The following is a 21,991-nucleotide window of genomic DNA, read 5'->3' on the forward strand; positions in this document are numbered from 1 at the left end:
CTATGATCAAGGACATACAGTAGGTTAGGTCCCAGCATTGGTAGAGATAACTTCTATGTTGCTCCCATGTCGTGGTGTAATGTAACTCGTCCCATTACAAACTGGCTAACGTGGACGAGCAGTTAAAGCCACGCAGCCACTTGATCAGTAGGTCATTACGATGTGATATTGGTTAGATTGGTTGGTTGCATTTAGCCACAAAACAACAATGTTGGACTTCGGAAAAGATTCAACATTGATTCACAATATAAGACAGACAAATTGGTGTCTCTCGTTGGGACAGGCTGTCATATTTACTATGACCACTAAATGTGGCCACTTTCTTTACACCTCACGCACATAAAAAGTCTGCTGGTGACCGGCCAAACCATAACTGTGCTGATAGTGACCGATGACTCATTATTCTATGGCATGATAACATTTGAATTGCTCAAGCTTGATCCTAAATCTGTATATTCTATACGGTAAAATGAAAAACATGATGCCTTTTTATCTTTTGTGGTGTTTCAGTCACATGAAGGATCCCTGAAGAACAGAAACAAAAACTGGAAACTTCATAAAACTGCAGAACATAGGCTACCTGTTCGTTTTTAATGTTTTCTAACCAACAAAAAGTCAGCTCATAAGTAAACTACTAAAAACAGACAAGGTTTGGTGCTTTATGTAGCTGCCACTGACAAACATCGCAGCCCCCATCACTACTTTAGTGTTACCTACATTTATGAATGTAAGGTCACAAAGAATTAATGGGGTCAGTTACATCTATTGTTGCAATCAAAACATTGTAGCTTTGTGGAGGAACTGATTAGTCTAAACTGATTAGTCTAAAAATGACATACATTAGAAAAAAATTACAGTATATATTTTATCTTTAACAAGTATTTTATTGTGGTTATTTTCGGATTTTTTTCCCTCAGATAACTTCTAACATATACTCTAATAGATAGTGTCTCCGACGACATCCAGAGCTGACAGATCAGCTCTGCTTACTCTGTCTGTTCCGTTAAATGATGACCGTGATGCTGATGATGTTAATGATCATAAATCATAACACACATAATTACATTAGAGCCATCGTGACTGATGATGTTTATGAGCAAAATGAGAAGCTTAAGTTAACATCAGATATAAATGCTGCCATGGCTTTGATGAATGTTACAGTGATGCTGACATGTTGTTATGTGTGTCTGTTCAATGTGACTGATTTACGACATGGTAATTGTCCTTTTTTGTTCTCTAAAGTTTAAAACCTCCATTTTTCTACTCTGACTGCACCACTTTTAGCAAAAGAAGTCACAATAAGTCACACAGAGGCAAGAGAGTCACCGTTTGAGGGAATAAATGACAGAGTCTTGTAGTTACCAGGAATTTTGACTCAGTCTGCCTCATCATGATTCAGTCGGAGTCCACTGAAGTATATTTTTAAATTTAGAACAAATGAACATGCTGCCGAAACATGCTTCAGACCAATCAGAACAAAGATAAATCAAGGTTTTGAAATATTTGTGGCCTTTTAACGTCTGAAATGTTGACCTTTAGTTGCAGACCTCACATTCTGTAAGCCTGTCATTTCTTAAATGCCAATGCACAGAGCCAACGTGTGTCAAAGGTGCATCATAATCAAGCCAGGGGTGTCTGAGATGTCACGTTGGAGCAAAAGAAGCACTAAATGTCCCCACGTAAAAAGTTACATTTACTGTTTGCCCTTACAAAATTTTAAATTGTATTATTTTAAATACATAAACATTCACCAACTTCTGAGAAAAAAACAAAACAAATCAAAACACAAAGATGGCTGACATACAGCTCAACCCAGGGTTAAAGGCCGGAAACCGTTTTGACAGTGAATCAGTGAGGATACAATGATCTTGTATGACAGAAGCTCAGAAAAACTACATGAAATACAATGACTAAAGAGGATGGAGGGTTTTTTAAGGACAGGTACAGTGAACAGAAGGATGATTATATCCCTGCCTGGGTTTGTAATTCCCGTCTTTCAGCCATGGATGGATTACCAAAGGGGCCCTGCCAAGCCACAACAGGTGAATGATATGGTTTTAAAGTCCGTTAAAAGCTGTAAAAATGCCACAAAATGATTGAAAATGTACAAAAACAAAAGATACAACAATAAAAAGACACAAAAAACTATTAGAAAATACACATAATGATCCTAAAAACAAAAAAAAGAAAACAACCAAAACTGGACATAGAATGACTACAAATGATTTCTACCAGCCCTTGTTGGGGGTCTAATAAAAGAGGAATGGGGGGCTTTTATTTGTCTGTTTCTTTGTCTTTTTTACAGTATTGTCATCAATTCATCTATGACATCACGATCATAAGCATCATGATCACATCATGTCCTACACTTAGATTACATATATAATACCACTTTGATTTTATAAACATGTCTATAGCTATTAAAATTTGACCCTGACAGGGTTAACTTGTCTAAAGCACTTTGCTGAATCCATAGTACATTTTTGTGGGGACTCCTGTGTGTCATCAGCAGACTTCCCCCTGGCCGTCCTTGTCGTGGGGACACAAGGTCGTGTGTCTACAGTCCAACACTGCACTTTATCACGTTACGCCACTAATAAAAAACCTGATATTGATTTTTTTCTTTTTTTTCTTTTTTTAAACCCTCAGGTGGAACAGATTTGATCTTTAAGACTTGCAGTAATTCAAAATCTAGCTGGGCTTTTAGCTCCTCAGGCTCTGGTAAGAAAAGATTGAAATGTGTTCTTTTCTAATGTGCCTAATATGTGAAACTAAGAGCTCTTTACATCTTTTGTACCACATTGAAGGTCCCATGACCCACTTTTAACCTACAATTATGAACACTCATCTTCACAAATGAGCAGCAGAAAACAGCCTACAAATACTTGTGCTGTGAACCAAAGACTCCAGCAGTATCCCAAAGCTGTCCTGAGCAGGTCGTTCATCATGCACCATAGGGTCAAAATGAACACTGAGCTACGACCACAGCTGTTTAGGTTTAGGATTCAAAAGAGCACGGTTACATTTAGAAAAAGCTTGTGATTTCATTTACTGCGATCACTATATGTCACCACTTTTCAACACGTCTCGCTCATAATAAATATGGCGCTATACAGTAGGCGCTAGGTGACCTGCCTCGATGCCCGTTCATCCAGCCCCAGGAAGATTTTCTGTCTTTCAACTATGCTACCAATGCTTTTTACAGCCACACCACCAGTACGTAGAAGGTTACCTACCAAAGCATATTTTTGGGGGCAATAATATTTTATGAGGCCCCGTAGAACGGTGGGATTATAGTCATTTCAGCTGATTCTGCCAGATAACAATGCCTGATTACTCTATACCTCAAAAAAGCTAAAGGCAAAACTCTTCCACAACCGTGCGACCATTTCTTCTTCCAACACTTTGCTTTCAATGTCTTCTCCCTGCTTTAGCCATTTTCTTCTTCTGGTTCTATCATCTAAAGACCGGAGGCTCTCACGCTGCTAAATTTAAGCCAATAAAGAAGTTTTTCTTGAAGGTTCCTGCAGAACTCCTGCATCTTTCTTTGCCTCATCTCATCTTTACATGCTTCACATTGTGCATCACTTCGCCATAAATATTTCTCACCGATAAAGTAATTGTTCAGTAGCTGAACTGCAGAGAGTCTGTGAACTGTGTTAGATTGCAGATGCAATTATTACAGCACAAAAACCTTATCAGCACACCTCTTACGGTGCCTGCTCCATCCCTGAAGCATAAAGCAGATCTGAAACCCCCTCGTAGGTAAATTGCATCTATTAAAATCATGTACAGTCTTATTGTGTTAACTGTGGCGATGATCTGAGCTTCCTGTGACCAATGAGATTAGAAACACATCCCAGTTTTAACAATGATCTATTTAAATGTTTTATGGAAACTCCTCTCTTGTTGAAATGCTCCAGAGGTCATGCAGGTGACTGACTGCAGCGAGATCAAAGCCAGGTGATGATAATGATCTGTCGTTGTCAGTACATTCGGATTCAAACAACCTTAGTGTACAACCTGGGGAAACACAGCATGTCCAAACAACCAATGATCAGATAATAGACCCCTGATGGCATCTCCCAAAGCTCACACACTCGAGTCAATATAATCAATACGTTCTTAGGTGTTTGAGCACTGTCACAATATTTTTCTTCGCTCTGTGATGCCAAATTAGGTGGATCAAAGATTAACTCTGTGCCCATTATTCTCACCACAAATGTGACGAATCTGAGCTTAATCCTCTTTACAACCACAAGTAGGACTATGATAGGATCAGGCTCTCGCATAAAAAAACTAATTTCTGTTGTTTGGATACAGCACTCGTTCCAGAGATGATACAATGGAGCTTAAGACCCGTGTGAAATGGCTTTCAAATTAGCATTGAACAAACACACTGCTGGACTGATGGCAGTACAATCAGATTAGTCACAGACTGGGATTACACCAGCATATCCTCAACACGAAGATCATTTGGAGCACAGGACCACACCGAATAATGCTGACCCTGTGAAATGTAAAATTGTTGGGGCCTGATTTATCTTTAGTAGTGTGGACAAAAAAACAGTTGGACCACTTTTAACGCCAACATTTTCACAATTGTTTGTGAGAGCATCGCTATCTTTAATCACTTTTCCACCGCGTCGTACCGGTTCGACTCCTTTTGGCCTTTGCATCAGGCAAAAACTATGGATAGTTTCTGGTGCTTTTTGGTGTCACCTTTGTCGAGGTTACAAGGAACCTGAGGACAAAAGGTGACGTAAAAACACGGCAGATTACTGACTGTTCAGAGAGAAGCGATAGCGCCACAGTTTTGCATTTGAAGAAGAAAACAAAGTACCTGGTACCATAAGCGAGTAGAGTCGAGTTGATCCAGCGTCCTGTTGTGGAAACATTTTATTTAACAGTCACGTTTGATGATCTTCTCTCCTTGATACCGGTGCTCAGCTTAGTTGGATTTTATATATTACAAATAACTTAAGTTTCCTTGGGTCATGTACATTTTCGCAACTATTACTTTGACATTTCAACAAGACTTCATTAGGGAGCATGTACAATGCAAGCAAAAGATGCTCTGAGATAGACTGGAGACCCTGGCTCTTTCCCAGAGACAGCTGCGATAGACTCCAGCCACCAGCAACCATACACAGGATAAGAGGTTAAAGATAGTAAATAGATGGATGACTTAAATTTCATAGTGAGGCCCAAGGTAACAACCGCATGATAACTTACCAAAGTCGAGACGAAAATGAAAGAAAGAGCACTAGAAACAAACACAAACACACTAACGCAATATTTGAAAAAAAAAAAAATGGATATAACACCACATGATACATGTGCCTCCAGGGTTGTAATTGCAACAATCAATTGCACTGATCCCTTAAATTCTGCACAATCTTGCAATTTAAAAGCACATCAAAACATTGCAATGTGCATCATAATACTTTAGAAAAGCTGTTGCAAAATCAAGCGTTTTAAACCACAGCAATTACAAAAGCGCAATTAAAACCTGAAGACACAGCATAACTGTCTGAGACTTTTGGTGACGTGACCAATCTGCTTTCTGTTGGGTTTTGGTTTTGGGAAAAAATAAAAGTCAGAAAAGTTTTCCCCTATTTGTATGATGGGAGTGTACAAGTCAACCCTGGATGATTCACTGAGCACGAACAAATAAACAGCACATTGTGTTGCATTCACATATTCCACTGCTGTTGTAAACTGCACATAAAAAAAAAACATCTCTCCTCACACAATCTCAATGCTACAATTGTGGACAGACCTGTCCTCACATGAATCCAGACAAGAGGGACTTTTTTTTTTCCTGTCTACGTTTGCATAATCCTGCCCCTTCAGTAGGACAATAAGATTCTAGTATTGCTGTCGGTGCACAAGTATCAAGACAAAAATCCTTACACACTGTGGCTGGAGAGAGTGTGGATGAGCTGGTACAAGCACTGACAAAATCCAAAGTATGCAGCTTTTAATCAAGCATCTTATCGTCTCTCATCAACTTCTTCCCCTGCAGCCATGCCGCAGTTAAATGAACCAGTATACGAACAGTCAATCCAACATTCTCTCTAAAACTACAGCATTTTTGCAGGTGAAAGCTAATGTTGACGCTTTTTTTTTTCTTCTCTTTCTCAGTTCAGAAAAGTCAAATAGACATGAGTCATGTGAATTTTAATTAATTCTAACACCTGGTCAGCGTATAGTTAGAAACTATACAAACACATCCAGAAATATATTTGGTATATGTTTATGTGAAATTATGAGCATATGCTACTGGTATCGATACATTTTTAAAACGAAGTCAAAATGGCCGACACATTTTGTTACCATATAAGTTGGGTCACAGGGCCAAGTATCGGCCACCTGAAGTTCTTTATTCGCATTCATGGTTGGTGCTTTTTATAACCACCCTGCTTTTATATGATTTAAAGCAAAACAAGCTCCTGCAGTAAAATACTGATGTGGACGCTTTGAAATCTGTAACACACCTACAGCATCATAACAGCTCCAGAACAAAAAGGACACGATTATTGCAACTACTCTGTCTTTTGTCGGCTACTTCACTTAATTACTCAGCGCATGAGACGTTCTCTCCAGCTGTGGCTCCCTGTGAAATGTCTTTCCCACTATTGTCTTCACAATGCTGCCTCTGTGGCCTGTAGAGGTCTAGATACGGTGTGACAGCTTCAACACTTCAGCAGCTACCACCGCTGAAGATACTGCATTTGAAATGAGTAAAAAGACTCATAAAAAGATTTGTAGGTACAGCTGATAACATTTACATAAGCTCTACCTTTGAGCTATTACTGTTAACACTGTCGACTACTAATTCTCTTGTTTGTTGCACAAACTTTGAAAAAAATGTACATTGTCAATACACTTTCATTAATAGTTCATATGTAAATACACATTTTATTAGATGGTAGTGTTTTACAATCGACGGACCCATGTATTGGAAAGCAGTCCATGGCCTTTTCATCTGCTTTTGTTGCTATTCTTGCCCCTGAGCGTCCTGTTCTCTGGGTTTTTGTGATCAAAGTCTGGATTTGCTTTAATTATTTCAGATCAATGCTGGCCGTGGCCACTGCGGCCAGCGCTGAGGCAGCAAAGAAGAAGAAAACAGCTGAATCGTCCTGTGCCGGTGTCTAATGTGCACACAGCGAGGAAAAAAGAAAAGGCGAGACCGAGGTGTGGGCTAATGCAAGGCTCCGATCATTAGCCCTAAGTGTTCCTCATTATGTTCCTAAAGCCTCTGAAGACCCAAATCCCTAATTGATCTCATCCTGGCAATGAGTAACACTCAGGAGACTGAAGGGCTTCTCACTTCCCTGGCACTAACAGATACACAGTGCCTTGCAAAAGTATTCATACCCCTTCATGTTCCAACCACAAGCATTTTGTGTGATAGACCAGCACAAAGTGGCACATAATTGTGAAGTGAAAGGAGAATGATAAATAGATTTTAAGATGTTTTAGAATTGATTATCTGAAAAGTGTGTCGTCCATTTGTATGCAGAGTTGATGGGAAGATGGATGGAGCCAAATAGAAGAAAACCTGAGACTGGGGAGGAGAACAACCCTAAACATACAGCCAGAGCTACGATGGAACGGTTTAGATCAAAGCATATCCATGTGTTAGAATGACCCAGTCAAAGTCCAGACCTGAATCCAACTGAGAATCTTTGGCAAGACTTGGAAATTGCTGTTCAAACGCTTTCCACCCAAATCTGATCGAGCTTGAGCTATTTTGCAATGAAGAAGGGGCCAAAATTTCACTCTCTAGATGTGCAAAGCAGGTAGAGACAAACCCCCAAAGACTTGGAGCTGTAATTGCAGCAAAGGTTGCTTTTACCATGTATTGACTCAGGGGGGCTGAATGCAAATCCGAGCCACACTTTTGAGATATTAATTTGTAAAAGACATTTATCATTTTCCTTCCACTTCCACATTTATGTACCACTTTGTGTTTTTCTATCAAATAAGAATCCAATGAAATACATTTACATTTAGTGGTTGTAAGGTGACAGAACGCGGCAAATTTCAAGGGGTATGAGTACTTTGTCATGGCACTGTAAGTTGCCTGGTCCACCAAGAAAATACTTGCTCAAGGCCTGATACTCAGACGGCTGATCCGCGTCACACAGCAACAGAAACCAGTGCAAGAAAGCCACAATTTCACATTTACAGACCAAAAACCATTGGGATTTAGTTAGTTAGATTTAGATTAGTTTGAGATGCAGATCATCAGGCTCCTTGCTGCTGCTGCTGCTGCAGTGGCTCGCGTTGGCCAACATTTCTAACATTCTGCAAGCTCAGTTAGTTTCTGTTTTTAAAAAAAATCTGCTTTCTCACCCAAAATGCACTGCGACGCTGTGTTTACTGCACTTTTCACATCAGTGAGAGACACCTTAGCGGCGACCTGGCGGACGTGGTTGACTTTGCTAGGAACCCACTGCAGAACTCGGGAAATCTTCACGAGAGCAAGAGTACCGATGGATCCACGCTAAATGCGGAGAACATGGATTACTGGTGTCCTCTTCAGGTGTCCTTCATTTACGTGAAAACCACATTCCTTGTCAACCAACTTATGTTTAAGCCCAAGCTCAAAATAAAAATCTATGAACGTGACGTGTGCGCCATTCCTGTCATTTCCATGGTGACCAACAGTCACAACACGGCGGTTTCGAACTTTGTACAGGAAGTGAACATGTACGCCTCAGTCCATTCCGTATTAAAAGCCCGGTTTTCTGTGTTTAGCACAAGTTATGTCTTCTCACTTTACACTTTCCTGTCCCTGTCACAGCAGCTGTTTTCACTCGAAATGCAGGTGTTGCACACCTCTATTCCCTGAAAGGCCCGGCCTACTCTGGCTGTGATTGGTTGACCTTGACCAATCTCAGTCCTTATGCCTAAACCAATGGCAACGAGTACTGACCAATCAGAGACAGGTAGGATGTCCCTGTTGCGGAGTAGTGGTTTAGAAACTATGTCACAAAAGAGTCACCGGTCGAAATCTTGTCTCCACCAAAACTGTTTTTGGCTCTGCGTCCTGAAAGGAAAGTCTGGATCTGGACCCAGACAGCAGTCCGCCTATTAGTGACCGCTGTTCTATGTAAACACTGAATTTAAATAAAATATGTATATTTAGAACAATGTGAACAGTTTAACATGATTATAAAAAAAAACATTTCTTGTAAGATTTTAAATTTAGCTCAAAAAATGATTCCTCTGTTTGTGTCTGGACTGAATGCGTTTTTGTCACATAAGGGTTCAGTCACAGCCATTTACATTTACCACAACTAGGTTGTTAAATTTGTTGTTAAACGCTCACAGCAAACGAACATCCTTTTCTCTTTTCTGATTGAAAAAATATTATTTGATTATTCTTTACAAAAACAGACATGTACAGTAACTACAGCTTAAAGTACAATTTAAACTGCTGAGACGCTGGCTACCTGTTTCCACCTGCCTCCTGTCTTTATGTTAAGCTAAGCTAATCCCCTGTCAGGGCCCAGATCCAGTCCTGATAATGTAAACTCAGACTTTAGCTGTGCATGTTCCTCCAACATCTTCGTTCTGTCAACTGTTCATTGACGTCCAACCGGAAGCTTTCAGATCCTCTGGTTTGTCTCAATCCTGAGACAGGTTTGCTTTGCATCTTTGGGAATAAATATGTCTGTTGGACTGAACACAGAGCTGCTGATGGACACAGCCTGAACTAGTGGACTACCAGATATTTTTTTAAATCAAATATTTTCTTTGGATTTTATTAACTCTTGCAACCTTTTAAGAATTTTGCTTCATCTCCAAAATGTTTATTTTTTTTTATAATTAAGACTAATTCACCTCATGCAGCTCTTTGATAACCAGGAAAAAATTGGCTAAGAAATACCACTTTTAATTATGCTAAACAATCAAACCACTTATGCGCAAAGCTGAGCATGTTTGTGCAGGTTATGTTGCAAAGATTGGAGTTTGATTTCCACTGTGTTAAAAAATGCATGTACTTGTGATAATGTGAGGTACGTCGGATGCTTCGGATACCACCGACTGCAACAAGTTTTATGCTATATTAAAGCTCCAAAAATGAAAAAGCTTCGAGGCAAGTCGGAAATGAAACTTCAATTTTACATTTAATTACCCAAGTAGCCGAACTTTGCATAATTCATATTTAGTAATCCAAAATGAATGAAAAATGAATGAAAAAAACAAATGAATGCCTAATTTGTACATGATCCAGAATGTGGTTTTATTATATTTCAATTTCCTCCTCAATAGTCTTTTAGTTGCTGCAAAGTTTGATTATCTTAAAATCTGAACTCTTTTTGCTACTTTATAAGTGATATTATTCAGACTTTCTTTTAACCAAACCCATGCAGTATTATGGCAAAGGCTGGTAAAATTATTTGTTAAACTAACATTCGGTGTTTAAATGCAAAACCAAACAAGCTGCAAAAAGTCCGTTTTTGAACCATAGCAATGCTTATCACATGATGATGAAAAATTATGATACAAAACAGGTTTGCAGATTAATCCGAGTTTCCGACAAGAAAATACTTACCTGAAATCAGTCTCGTCTTTCTGTCCAGCTCTGCTCTCTTTAGAGAAATGCAGCGTGGCTCCAACATTTCCAGGAATTCACTTCCACTGCAGCTGAGGTACAGTGCTGAGAGGCAATTGATAATCCCCTCTCTTATTTATGGTGCAAATCTGTCTCTGTCTGCTAATCAATAATGTATTATCATACATCAAGTTTTAGAAATGAACCTGCCCAGAAGTTAATTACTGTAGAGATGGTAGCGAACTGCACCACAGCAGTCGATTGTTTTTCATTAGAGGACTCTGGGAAATTGATTACAGGAAAAAATATATATGTTATGATTTGTTATGATGGGAGATGTGAGTGATAAATATTGGCTGGAAACCCGCAGAAAAAAACCTGAGGGCATCTTCATAAATAACACACTCACTTTAATTTGGCTGAAAAGGGAACTGACACCGGATGATTTCCGAAAGAGGAAACTGGCAGATGTGTGTGCTGAGCTCTCCACCATTCCATAGTGTCCCTAAGCAATGCAATAAATCCCAGCTGTCTCCAGAGATACTGTTCAGTTGTTGACACTGATCTCTGACTGTGACTTCTGACTTTCATGTTCACAGAAACAAGAAAAAGACAGCATTGTTTCTTTAGGGGATCAAAAAATTTGCAACTTAGGCCAACTTACACATCGAGATAATTCTGTTTGTTCACTGCTCTTCACTTCATTTTATCATCCTTCCTTTTATACGTCTTTAATGTTTAATTCACCCCAACGGTTATCTTATATTCTAGGTTCTGGTTCTCTTTGATCCACTCAACCATCCACATTTGCTTCTATTTACACTGGTAACTTTGCACTGGTAGAAGAGAAAAACAATCCGACATCTGAAGGGAGCTCGTATAAGAGCCAGTTCGGTGGATTTGGGCTTCGTGCAAGAATCCAGTCTTCCAGTCTCTGTTAGCAGTTGGTAGAAGATGCTATAGCTCTCTCTCTATATATATATAGGTATATATAGAGATATAGATAAAGGTCAGAGCTTCCAAAGATACTGTTAATATTTCTTGTTTGAAAGAGCTCAAACATAAGACACAAAAAGATGCGAAATGATTCAATAATAACGAGCAACTGCCAGACAGACAAATGGACAAAATAACAAACACTGGCACAAAAACCTGCTTGCATGTATCATGTATGTTTGAAACTCTTAACCCAAGTCTCAAGTGACGTCTTTGTTAGCAAAATGTTAATAATTTTAAAGTCAAATGCAAAATTTGAGTTTAAGTTATTTTTTGCAGCTGAAACTGAGTCCTCTCAAAACCCAAAGTCAAGATAAAAAAGTCTGGTGTGTGTTGATACAAAGCACAGCTGTCACTGCCTCATACATTCAGTCTATAGGGAGTCAAACAAAGTCAAGCATCAGCAGTCAAGTCTAGGTCAAGTCTCGCGTCTTCAGTTTTGAGTCTCAAGTGTACAGCTGCAGTATTTACAATAATATGATATAAAAGCAGCAACAGTGCTGCATTTTCCCCAGTGAGCAACAGTGCCAGAGGAAAAAGTCTTTTTTCATTCTTTTTCACTTCAGGTTCGACCTTGTGCTTCACACAAACAACTGCGAACAGAGACTCCCTGCTGTTCAGCATGTTCTAAGTTGTAAGGTCAAACCTACAATCTGGGTGTAAGGAAACAGAAGAAAGCCAGCAACTTCTAAATATTGATGACAGAAACACTGATTCACAACACATCCGCAGCTAATGATTAATTATCACTCATGATGGCGTCATACTGTCACTGTTCTGTGTTTTCTGAATGAACAAAGCACCCTGTTCCATGTAAAAAGTCAGACCTGTCCCAGTTTGCCAGCTTAGGACAAGGACTTGTATTTAATATCTTGCAGTATCTGACATCACGAGCTTCTTTTCTTGAAATAATTTAAGGAAGTTGATGCACGTCTCCCTCTGAATCACAACACTTCAACATCCATTTCATTCATAAACTGGTGCACTCATATTTAATTTACCCTTTGACGTTTTGGAGGTGTGTGTGTTTGTGTGTGTTCCTCCCTGCAGCTGCTTTTTCAAGGCCAGCTCAAGGTTACCTTGCAGCAGCAGACAGGTAAACGGCTGCAAGCACAACTAAATATTCACCCAGCTAAGACAAATTATAGATTAACTCTATAGATTTTCTATATATTTACCCCTTCAACAGGCACTTGATGGCTTTGCCGATAAAGATCAGTGACGGCCATATTTTAGCCCAGAGGTGAATTATTCAGATTATGTGTCCATGTGGACTTCTTTCTGTTCCCGCTTGAGGGAATAAAGTTTTATTGAATATCGAAATCTATAGAGGAAAAGGTTACTCTGTGCATATTTCGTTTGCGGTGAAGATGGGTAGTTTGCATGCTTGTGTGCGTGGTAACGATCCGTGCAATCGCCTGGAAACATGAGGGGCAATCAATCTGCCTCATCACAGCGAGGTGCATGTGAAATAAGCAAAGCATCCAAACACAAGAGGAAGGAAACGTTTGTTTTTCTGGAGATGAGCTCTGCAAACCTGCAGATACTTCATTTGTCGCAGTGCAACAGCCATAAAAACACACAAGAGCCTCTCCACAAATGCTAAGTAACGGCAGATTTCTGTCAGAAACACAAGGTGCAAACAGAAATGTACAAGCTTCTGCTTATTGTTCCCACTTCAGCTCAACTGTGAGATAATAAACCCAGTTCATAATTGCATCTAAATCACTGAGTACAAATTTCCCCTGAGAGGGATTTGTGACAAACTCTACATATGCTCCAGTTTTAGCATAAACCTCCTTTGCAAAGTGCGAACACGCGCGCACACACACAAACACAAAAAATGTTGGTGGCTCACTCACATGTACATATGAATGTAGGCATCTAGAAGTCACCTGGTTAAAAACACAAACAACCATCAGGTTGCAGAGGATGGTCTTCCCAAAAGCTTCCTGTCCTGCTGCTCCAACAACCACCACCCCCTGCCAGTAAATGCAGAGTCAGCAGCTGTTGGAAGGCCTGTCAATCACGTTGACTGACTGATTGCTATTCTTAGTGTGCATTCTCTCACTGCATCGCTGACCATTTTGAACAGATCGTTCCTGCATGAGCAGTCGATACTGTCGGAGAATGATGAGCGTGTCACGTTCACCTTGAAGTCTGGTCCTATTCTACAAATGTGGCTCAGATATGTAAAACAGTGGTGTATTTTAGGTAACGTACAGTATGACTGCATAAATCAACCACATAACAGTCACACTACCCATTCAACTGACTGTTGGAAATTGGCGCCATATAAATATAGTTGAATTGAAATAAATTTGCATTGAATTTTGTAAGAAGTTAACTGGTTATCCAACTAGCTGCAGTATCTTAGCATTACTTCTTTGATAAGTCATTCAGTAGATCCTAAAGGTTAACGTACTGTAATTTACATATCTATAGTTATGCACGGGAACCCTGATCTTATCTAGACATCACCCAGAGGAGCTGAGAACGCAAATGTCTGAAGCACTTGAATAGTATGACAATTCAATTCAATTCAACTTTATTTATATAGCACCAGTTCACAACAATCTCAAGGCACTTTACACAATAAAGTCAAAACCCTTGAGCAAGCCATAGGCAACAATGGAGAGGAAAAACTCCCTTTAATGGAAGAAACCTCCAGCAGAACCAGGCTCAGGGTGGGCGGCCATCTGCCTCGACCGGTTGGGGTGAGTGGAAAGTGACGAGAGAGGGAAAAAATGGAGCAACAAAACAAAAATTCACACCTAAATAAGTAAAGGTAAATCAAGAGTAATGTAGAGAGATCAAGGCTACGTTTTGCCAAATGCCTCTTCAAAAACGTCAATCATTTGATGAGGTGTTTTGTTTTGCAACCGTTTTAATATAGTAAAGATTCAACATAGTGTTCTACTTAAATAACTCACGGTTCGAGGGATGGGAGGGATTTGCGGACAAGGAATTTACCTATCAGGATTACTAAGTTATCAAGCTGTTGTAATTTGTCTGGAGAATTCCCTGAGTAGGTGGACGTGTTGATGATGTTTCGATCATGTGAGCTGTGCGAAACCAATATGGTGCAAACACAGCCCAGATTTCTGCAGCATATTCCCATGTTGTGCCTCCTGCATGTCACTCCTCCCCTGAACTAAACCCAATGAATCCAGTAGTTGAGAACACCAGTGACTCAGTGCATCTCCCTGTAAACTGGGAAACTGGCTGGAAATTGCAGAACGGAATTAGAGAAACCGCATTTCCCCCATTTGATTTCTCCCAGAGATCGCAGCTTCCCCTGCCATGTACAGTGTAGGCTAAAGCTGGTTTTCTAGTCGGCTTTCTCCAAAAGTGCATGTGCCCAACAAAGGCTGCAGACAGTGTGAGCAGCAGAGTGAAAGGCTGAATGTAGGAAGGGAGCATTAAAGTTCAATGCCACCTTGTTCTAACATAAGGTGCCTCAATGTCTTAATAAGTAGTTTTTGCTTTTCAGACCCTTCGGACTGAGCACCAGCTGCCTCGGTCGTATTCTCTTGTCCTAAAACAGCAATATTGCTCACAATACAGGTAAAATCTGTGTGCCGCGCTTCCAAGATAAGAAACCAGGTTTCTTACGTGCACGTAAACCTATATCCTGATTAACAGCTGGTGGTAGAAAAGCACCATAATTAGAAAAATTAGTACTTCTTTTAATTTTACTTTAAGCATTGCTCCATGGCAATAAATTAATCAATGAGCAAGTTATATATATACACATATATATATATACACATATATATATATATATACACATATATATATACACATATATATATATATACATATATATATATATATACACACATATATATATACATATACATATATACATATACATATATATATATATACATATACATATATACATATATACATATACATATATATATATATATATATATATATATATATATTTTTTTTTTTTTTTACTTCTTCCACCATTTATAAATGTGGTGGGAGATTTTAATTTTATTAAAAATGAAATGTTGGTGCTTCTGTCAGCTCACACAGGCCAATGTCTTGTTTGTAAGATCCAGCAGCTAAATGTGACACCAAATAAAAATCCCATTCAGGGATTAAGCTTTAAATCATATTTTTATTCTCTCTGCACACATTTGAACTAGCTGGTGCTCACATCAGTCATACCATTTGATTAAAAAAATCTAAAGTAGAAAGAACTTGAGATGTGCGGGCAACAAGGGAATGTATCTCACCTTCCTGCCACTTTCTTTCACCTGTCCAACAAAATTCAAAGGTTTAAGTATGAATACAAGATGAAAGGTTTTGTTGAGATGAACATTTCCTCCAGGTTCAATCTCCATCTAAATTCTCAGCACTCCTCTTCTGCCACTTTGATGAATAATAGGATAGAGAGGGCGAGAGAGGGGAGAGATATGTGTGAGCATTAAATGTGTATTCATCAGGTCTGGCCTCAGCCATTGACAGGCTAATCAATGCTTAGCAATAATGCTGAATGTGGAATAGGGGGGGTCTGGGTCGGGACGGAGGAGACAGAGATATCAATTAACCAGGGAGCTGCAGAGCTCTAGCCCGGGGAGCTGAGATGGCAATATCCTGACTCTGGTTCATTAACTAAACCGTGTGTGCTGAATGCAAAACTCCCGCAACCGCCCCCGCTGACACCAGCACCATCCGTCCCAAATGTACATGGCTGCTTCATTCAATGGAAATGAGGGAGTCACTGCAGCAGGTAGGAAAATGTCTTTGATAGTCCACATAATGAAACACCTCTGAGGCCACGCGGGGAAGTAATATCCGATAAAAGCGAAATGTGTACAGTGGCTCCAGGTGGGTAAATGCAAAGCAGCACCCAAAATGTTCACAAATGATGTCGTATTTGCATACGAGAAGCTTTCAGAGTAAATGTGGAAGAACAAGCGACTGTAAACGTACTCATGTCCCAGTTTGTTGCTTGTCACCACACAAAAATAATTGGAACACGTCCATTTAGTAACTGAAAAATGCCGAGTGGAAGAAGTAACATTAGTAAATGTGTAAGTGCAATCAGGTAGATTTATGCAGATGAAGTAAATAGGATTTTGTTGGACTGCATTTATTTGACTATGGTCACTGGTGCAGCATCACACACAGAGGTGTTGCTTCTATTTCTAAGTGACTGTGATCAATGATAATAACTTGTTCGGCAATTGGATAGAAAAACATCTTCCACTGAGTTCAACAGCAGCAAACTTGTTCTTCCAACATGATGACACAGTCTCTTCAGCTCCTCTCTTGAACTGTTTCAGCAAAAACTGAACACTGTCACTTTCACGACCGGAGGCCTCGTTGCAGGCCTGTTGTTTTAGTGCATCCGTTTTAGTTTTACCAAGGAAAAAACTACCTCAAAATAAAATTAACTTGAAATAAGCTTTACAAATCCCTTATTTTAGTGATGCAAAAGTGGCTGAAGTTGTTTTTTTTTTTTTTTTTTTTTTTACCAGATCAGAAGATTTACATTTCTAAGGTCCTACATCTCATCATCTAATAAAAGTTTAAACGGGGAAATATTTGCCTGTTCATCAGTGAACTGTCTTTAGGACATATTTTGTTCAACTTTGTATCATGAAAAATGATGTTGCTATGCAACCAAACTGGAAATGGGATAATTATAATAATGTTCCTATTAAAGATATTTTTGAATATACAAAGTGTCACACAGAGGTTGTGGGTGGATGAAGAGCATTAAAATGACAACATACCCATGTTTCACGGTGTGTGGTTGGGTTCAGGGAACAGAAGCACTTTGGTTAAGATTAGAGAAAGACTGCAGTTATCAACTGGATGTTTTGCCAGTAATACATTGATTATCAGAGTAGAGTTTATAGATATATTCAGAATTAAGGTTTCTGCAACCTACCATTTAAGTTGATTGACGTATGTTAATAGGAAATGTAATACAGTCTCTGTAAAAACGTGTTTGTGACTGCAGTTCAGTTTTATAGAAACACACTAATTTATAATAATATAAGAATCTTGTATATAATAATCTTACAGGGAGTATAAAAATAGTACAGGTTGACTCCTCCAATAAAATATTACACATTTTTCAAAGTGTCATCCAGCAATGGGCTTAGATACCCTGACTCTGACTCCCATTGACATGCTGAGCTTTGGAAACAGTGGATCAGGGTTTATCCTCCACATCCACAGACGACACAAAACACTGCAAAATTAGTGGAGTTCTTTTTAAAAATGTGTTCAGATGAGCTTCACCTCGGGCAGTGAGATCATTTAGATGCATCTCGTGTTGACTGTAAGATCTTTGTGGGACTTCTGCTTGTTTGAGTACTTCCAGGTTGTGTTTTTACAGCGTTTTGTTAAATCCCGAGTCTTCAGAAACCGAGTAGTTTTCTCGTTGCCTGTGAACCCAACAAACGTCAACACTTGCTGCTGCCGTTTATGGTCCCAGCAGAGCAATTGAAAGCCTGTGAAGGGCAGTGACACCCGCCATGTTTTCACTCTTTATTTAATGCATTCACCTTGTTGATCGTGCATTGGGAGTCTGCAGAGGCCAGCAGCCAAACACCTCTAGAACTGTGCTCCAACTTTCCAACTGGAGAATCGCCCCATTAGCCACTACTGTTTAACCTGAACGCGGATCATGTCATTGTGGGACACATCTGTCCTGTCTCTTTACAGGAACGTCTCTGTCAACCAAAACCAACAAATACCAAACTCAGTCAAAGATCAACGGCTTTCAGCTTGTCCCTTCAGGGGTCTCCACAGCGGAATGTGATTTGGCGTGTGTTTTTACGCCCGATGCCCTTCCTGCCACAACCCTCCCATTTTATCCCGGCTTGGCCCTTGGTGGATGGGCGGGGCCACACCTGGTGGGGTGGGATTCGAACCCGTGGCCTTCTGTATCTCAACCCAATGCTCTACCACTGAACCACCAGGCCCCCAAATACCAAACTCAGTAAATCATCCAGAAACACCATCTGACAGTGACACCACTACAACCACTGCTGCAACTTTGTGCTTTGAATAATAAACGCACAGTGTCACTGTCACGAGGACGTGTTTGCACACAGCTTGTACAGGTGCACGTGATGGTTTTGGAGGCAACAAACATGAGTAAGCATGAAGAGGAATTAGAGATGAACTCAAATCAAAATGCAACCTAAAATAAAATTACATTTATAATTTCATTTATGTTTGGTTCTTTTGCTTTTATTCTCGACATACAGCCAGTGGGCAGCTGCACTGGAAGAAAAATAAATGTATGTTATGTGATGAATTGTCACATCCGAAGGTCTCTTGAACCAGTGAGACCACCATTATTTTTTATTTTTTAGTAAGTATCTAAACAATAAATAAAATAAGTTCATATTTTCACTGTATTTGAAAAATTCCACCGTGATCAAAACCTGTCTGACATCCTCTACACGGCCTTAACATGTGAGTGTGACCGCATCTTTAGCAGTCACAAACACCACCGTCACATAATCCCACAACATGTGGTCCCGTCGGACTGTCCTGCGCACACTGTGGAGAAACACGCCATGACCGCAGACCCCCACCACGAGTGGTCGCTGTTTGCTCCCCACACGATCCTTCCTGAAGAACATGCAGAAAGCGTGCACACGAGCAACAACACGTTCAAACCCAAAGGCAACTTTCACCTGAATTCTCCGTTTGTTCCCCTTCGAGGGGATCGATCCAAACTGTTGATTCCTGTTGCACACACATTTCATGCACATCGTTATTTGTACTCTGGAAGTTCATTTCATGCCTGTGCTTACCTGAAAAACACTACAGTTTCCCACAAATAGATCCCCAGCGCGTTTAGTCTCATTTTGTTTGGAGGGGGTGTGGAAGTGTTGCTGAAAGGGGGGAGGGGGCTCACACTCTTTAAAGGATGAATTCCCCTCCGGGAAAACCAAAATCCCTTAGTGGTGGAAAAGGAGGAGAAAGAGGAGCGGAGGGGGAGGGGGGGTTGTGTTTATGGTTAATGACCTCCAAGGTGAGTGTGTGTGTGTGTGTGTGTGTGTGTGAGTGAGAGTGTGTGTTTCAGATCCAGGAGTCGCCTGTGCCGAGCCGCGGGATGCTCATGACCTCACCGGCCATGAAATCATGCTTGTGTCCGCTCTCACGCCTCCAGCGCCGGGGCCACAGCGGTGCCGGGGGAAAAAGAAAATCCACCAGGTCCACAACGAAATTGGGTTCAGGTCCACGGACAGAGGCAGGCAGGCTGCGGGGAGGAAGCTCGTCCAGGTTCTGGGGTGGAGGGGGGGGGGGGGGGGGGTGGGTGGGTGGGGAGGGGGGCAGAGAGAGGGGAGGAGGAGGAGCAGAAGGGGGGCTATCCGCTCACAGGCTGCTGATAGTTGACACGCAATTACACCCAATTACTCTCAAGTCCAGTCTGTGCGATCCACGGCGGTGAAAGCCAAAATAAGACATATTCCTTGTGTCGGGGGGAGAATCACGGGCTGTTCAGGCTGCGTCTCACTGTCTCCAGAGGACTGACAAACTGTGCATGTGTGTCATATTCCCTAATTCCGCCGGGAGCGGTGCTTTCTCTCAGGTCTGCAGCTTTTCTCTCACACGCGTCCCAGAGGCGACCAGAGCGCCGCTTTGGATCGCTGCGTATCGGCAGGTGCGGGAGTCCCGGCTCTGCTGCTCAGAGACGGAGGTCCGCAGGTAGAACAAGTCTGCCTCCTTTCCGTCCTCTGCTTTTCCTTCTTCTTCACCTCCTGCTGCTGCTTTTTCTCGTAGTTGTCTCCCAGGGGCGAGTAGTAGTAGAAACACTTGGCGCTGCTGCAGCTCGGCTCAGCTACTCCCATTGTCTGGTGGTGGTCAAGTTGGAGACGCACCGGCGGCCGCTGCTGCGCTCCGCATCCGCTCCCATCCGGACCACTGGTACCGCGAAAAAGAAACGGACTATCCCCCAGAAGAGCTTCGACTGTTAGAATAACGAGCACACCTGCGCGTCGGTCTGATGTGGAGTCTCGTCCATGGCAGGAGATCAGCAAAGACACTGCCCGGCGCGCGCACACACGCACGCACACAGCGATACAGTACAGACAGCAGAGCCGAGCTCGGTGCGCTCCGACACTGTATTTCTTGCTGCAGTCATTTAGCAAACTCCAAAAACGCACCTCGCAGGGGAGGGACACGCCCACAGGATGCTGCTATTGGCCAACGCGCTCCTGGATCCCGTCACTGATTGGCCGACAGGGCTGTCACTACCTTGACTCCAGCTCTTGCCCGAACGCATTGATCCCCCCCCAAGGAAAAGACGAGTAATAAGAAGTTATTGTTGAGTTTAGCCTGACTTTACAGACCTATGATATTATAGGGAGAGAACGAACGTGCTCAACATTTGATCTTTTACCAAGAATTAGCAGTATTCAACCAAAGGTGGAAGGAATAAAATGTGCAGAACAACATTTACAAACACAACTTACAAAGAAATCACATGAAACGCTGTAGAACCACAGCCCTTAAAATGAACAGTTAAATGAATTAAATTAATGTTTCAGTGCAGTTTACCAATGGTTTTTACACAAAGAGCAGAAATTAAAGTGCAGAAGTTCAAGTTATTGATAAAAGGCACAAAACCACTAAAGAATCATCTTACAAATCATAAATACATTTGGACTTTTAAAGCACGAAATAACTGTGATATCTCGCTACAGTTAACCGATGACATGTGCTGATGTTATAAAGTGCATGATCAGCTGTACAGCTTCCCTCCGGCCACATTTTCATTTGTACTGTAAATAATAAAATATGAAAACGATTGATTATGGTACACAAAATGTGATATCAATAACCCAGTTCCTGCTCTCCCACCATCAGTCTCAGTAAAAGCTACATTTTTCGTCCCACTACTTGGACGTACGAAATGCCACGAAATGTTAAAACCATTTTTTAAGTGGTCTGTTTCCCGTTATTGTGGTTTTACAGTTTTATTTTTCTTTCAGTAGTGATGTTTTTATTACACAGACCTTCACTGTGTCGTGTTTTTTATCTCTTGCAGTTTTGCATCATCTGAAAATTGATTATTTTGCAGTTTTCCATGGGGCTACACAAAGTAATCCGATAGTCGATTGGTATTCAACCGAAAAATGACTCTAAAGTGACACTGCAGTATATTTCTGTGGTGCTCTGTTAACGTCTGTGACACACACACACGCATGCATGCACACACACACACACACACACACACACACACACACACACACACACACACACACACTAAGATGTCCACTGAAATGTCTCTGATTCTAATGCCTATTGTGGTTGAGTGATGCTAACATACAATTCCAGACATGCAGTTAAGCTTAACTAGTGACTCTAAATGACACGTATCCTTTAACAGGTTAAGCTTGAATGGCTTAAAATGCTGAGGGGGTAGTT

At 40.9% G+C, this 21,991-nt stretch overlaps 1 protein-coding gene across 4 annotated transcripts in view; it reads right to left on the reverse strand.

Moving 5' to 3' along the window:
* glra1 (glycine receptor, alpha 1) overlaps nucleotides 1-19,861 on the reverse strand; it is a 99,100-nt gene extending 79,239 nt beyond the window's left edge. For 2 of the 4 annotated variants that reach the window (XM_067518383.1, XM_067518381.1), the window contains exon 1: nucleotides 19,372-19,861. In XM_067518383.1, coding sequence (XP_067374484.1) covers nucleotides 19,372-19,424 — 53 coding nt within the window. In that variant the 5' untranslated portion in view covers nucleotides 19,425-19,861. The remainder of the gene's footprint in view (nucleotides 1-19,371) is intronic. The other 2 variants (XM_067518384.1, XM_067518382.1) reach the window with 1 other exon arrangement.
* Nucleotides 19,862-21,991: the final 2,130 nt, after the last annotated feature.

The sequence above is a fragment of the Channa argus genome, chromosome 10 (genome assembly GCF_033026475.1).
Source record: "Channa argus isolate prfri chromosome 10, Channa argus male v1.0, whole genome shotgun sequence".
Classification (NCBI taxonomy): domain Eukaryota; kingdom Metazoa; phylum Chordata; class Actinopteri; order Anabantiformes; family Channidae; genus Channa; species Channa argus.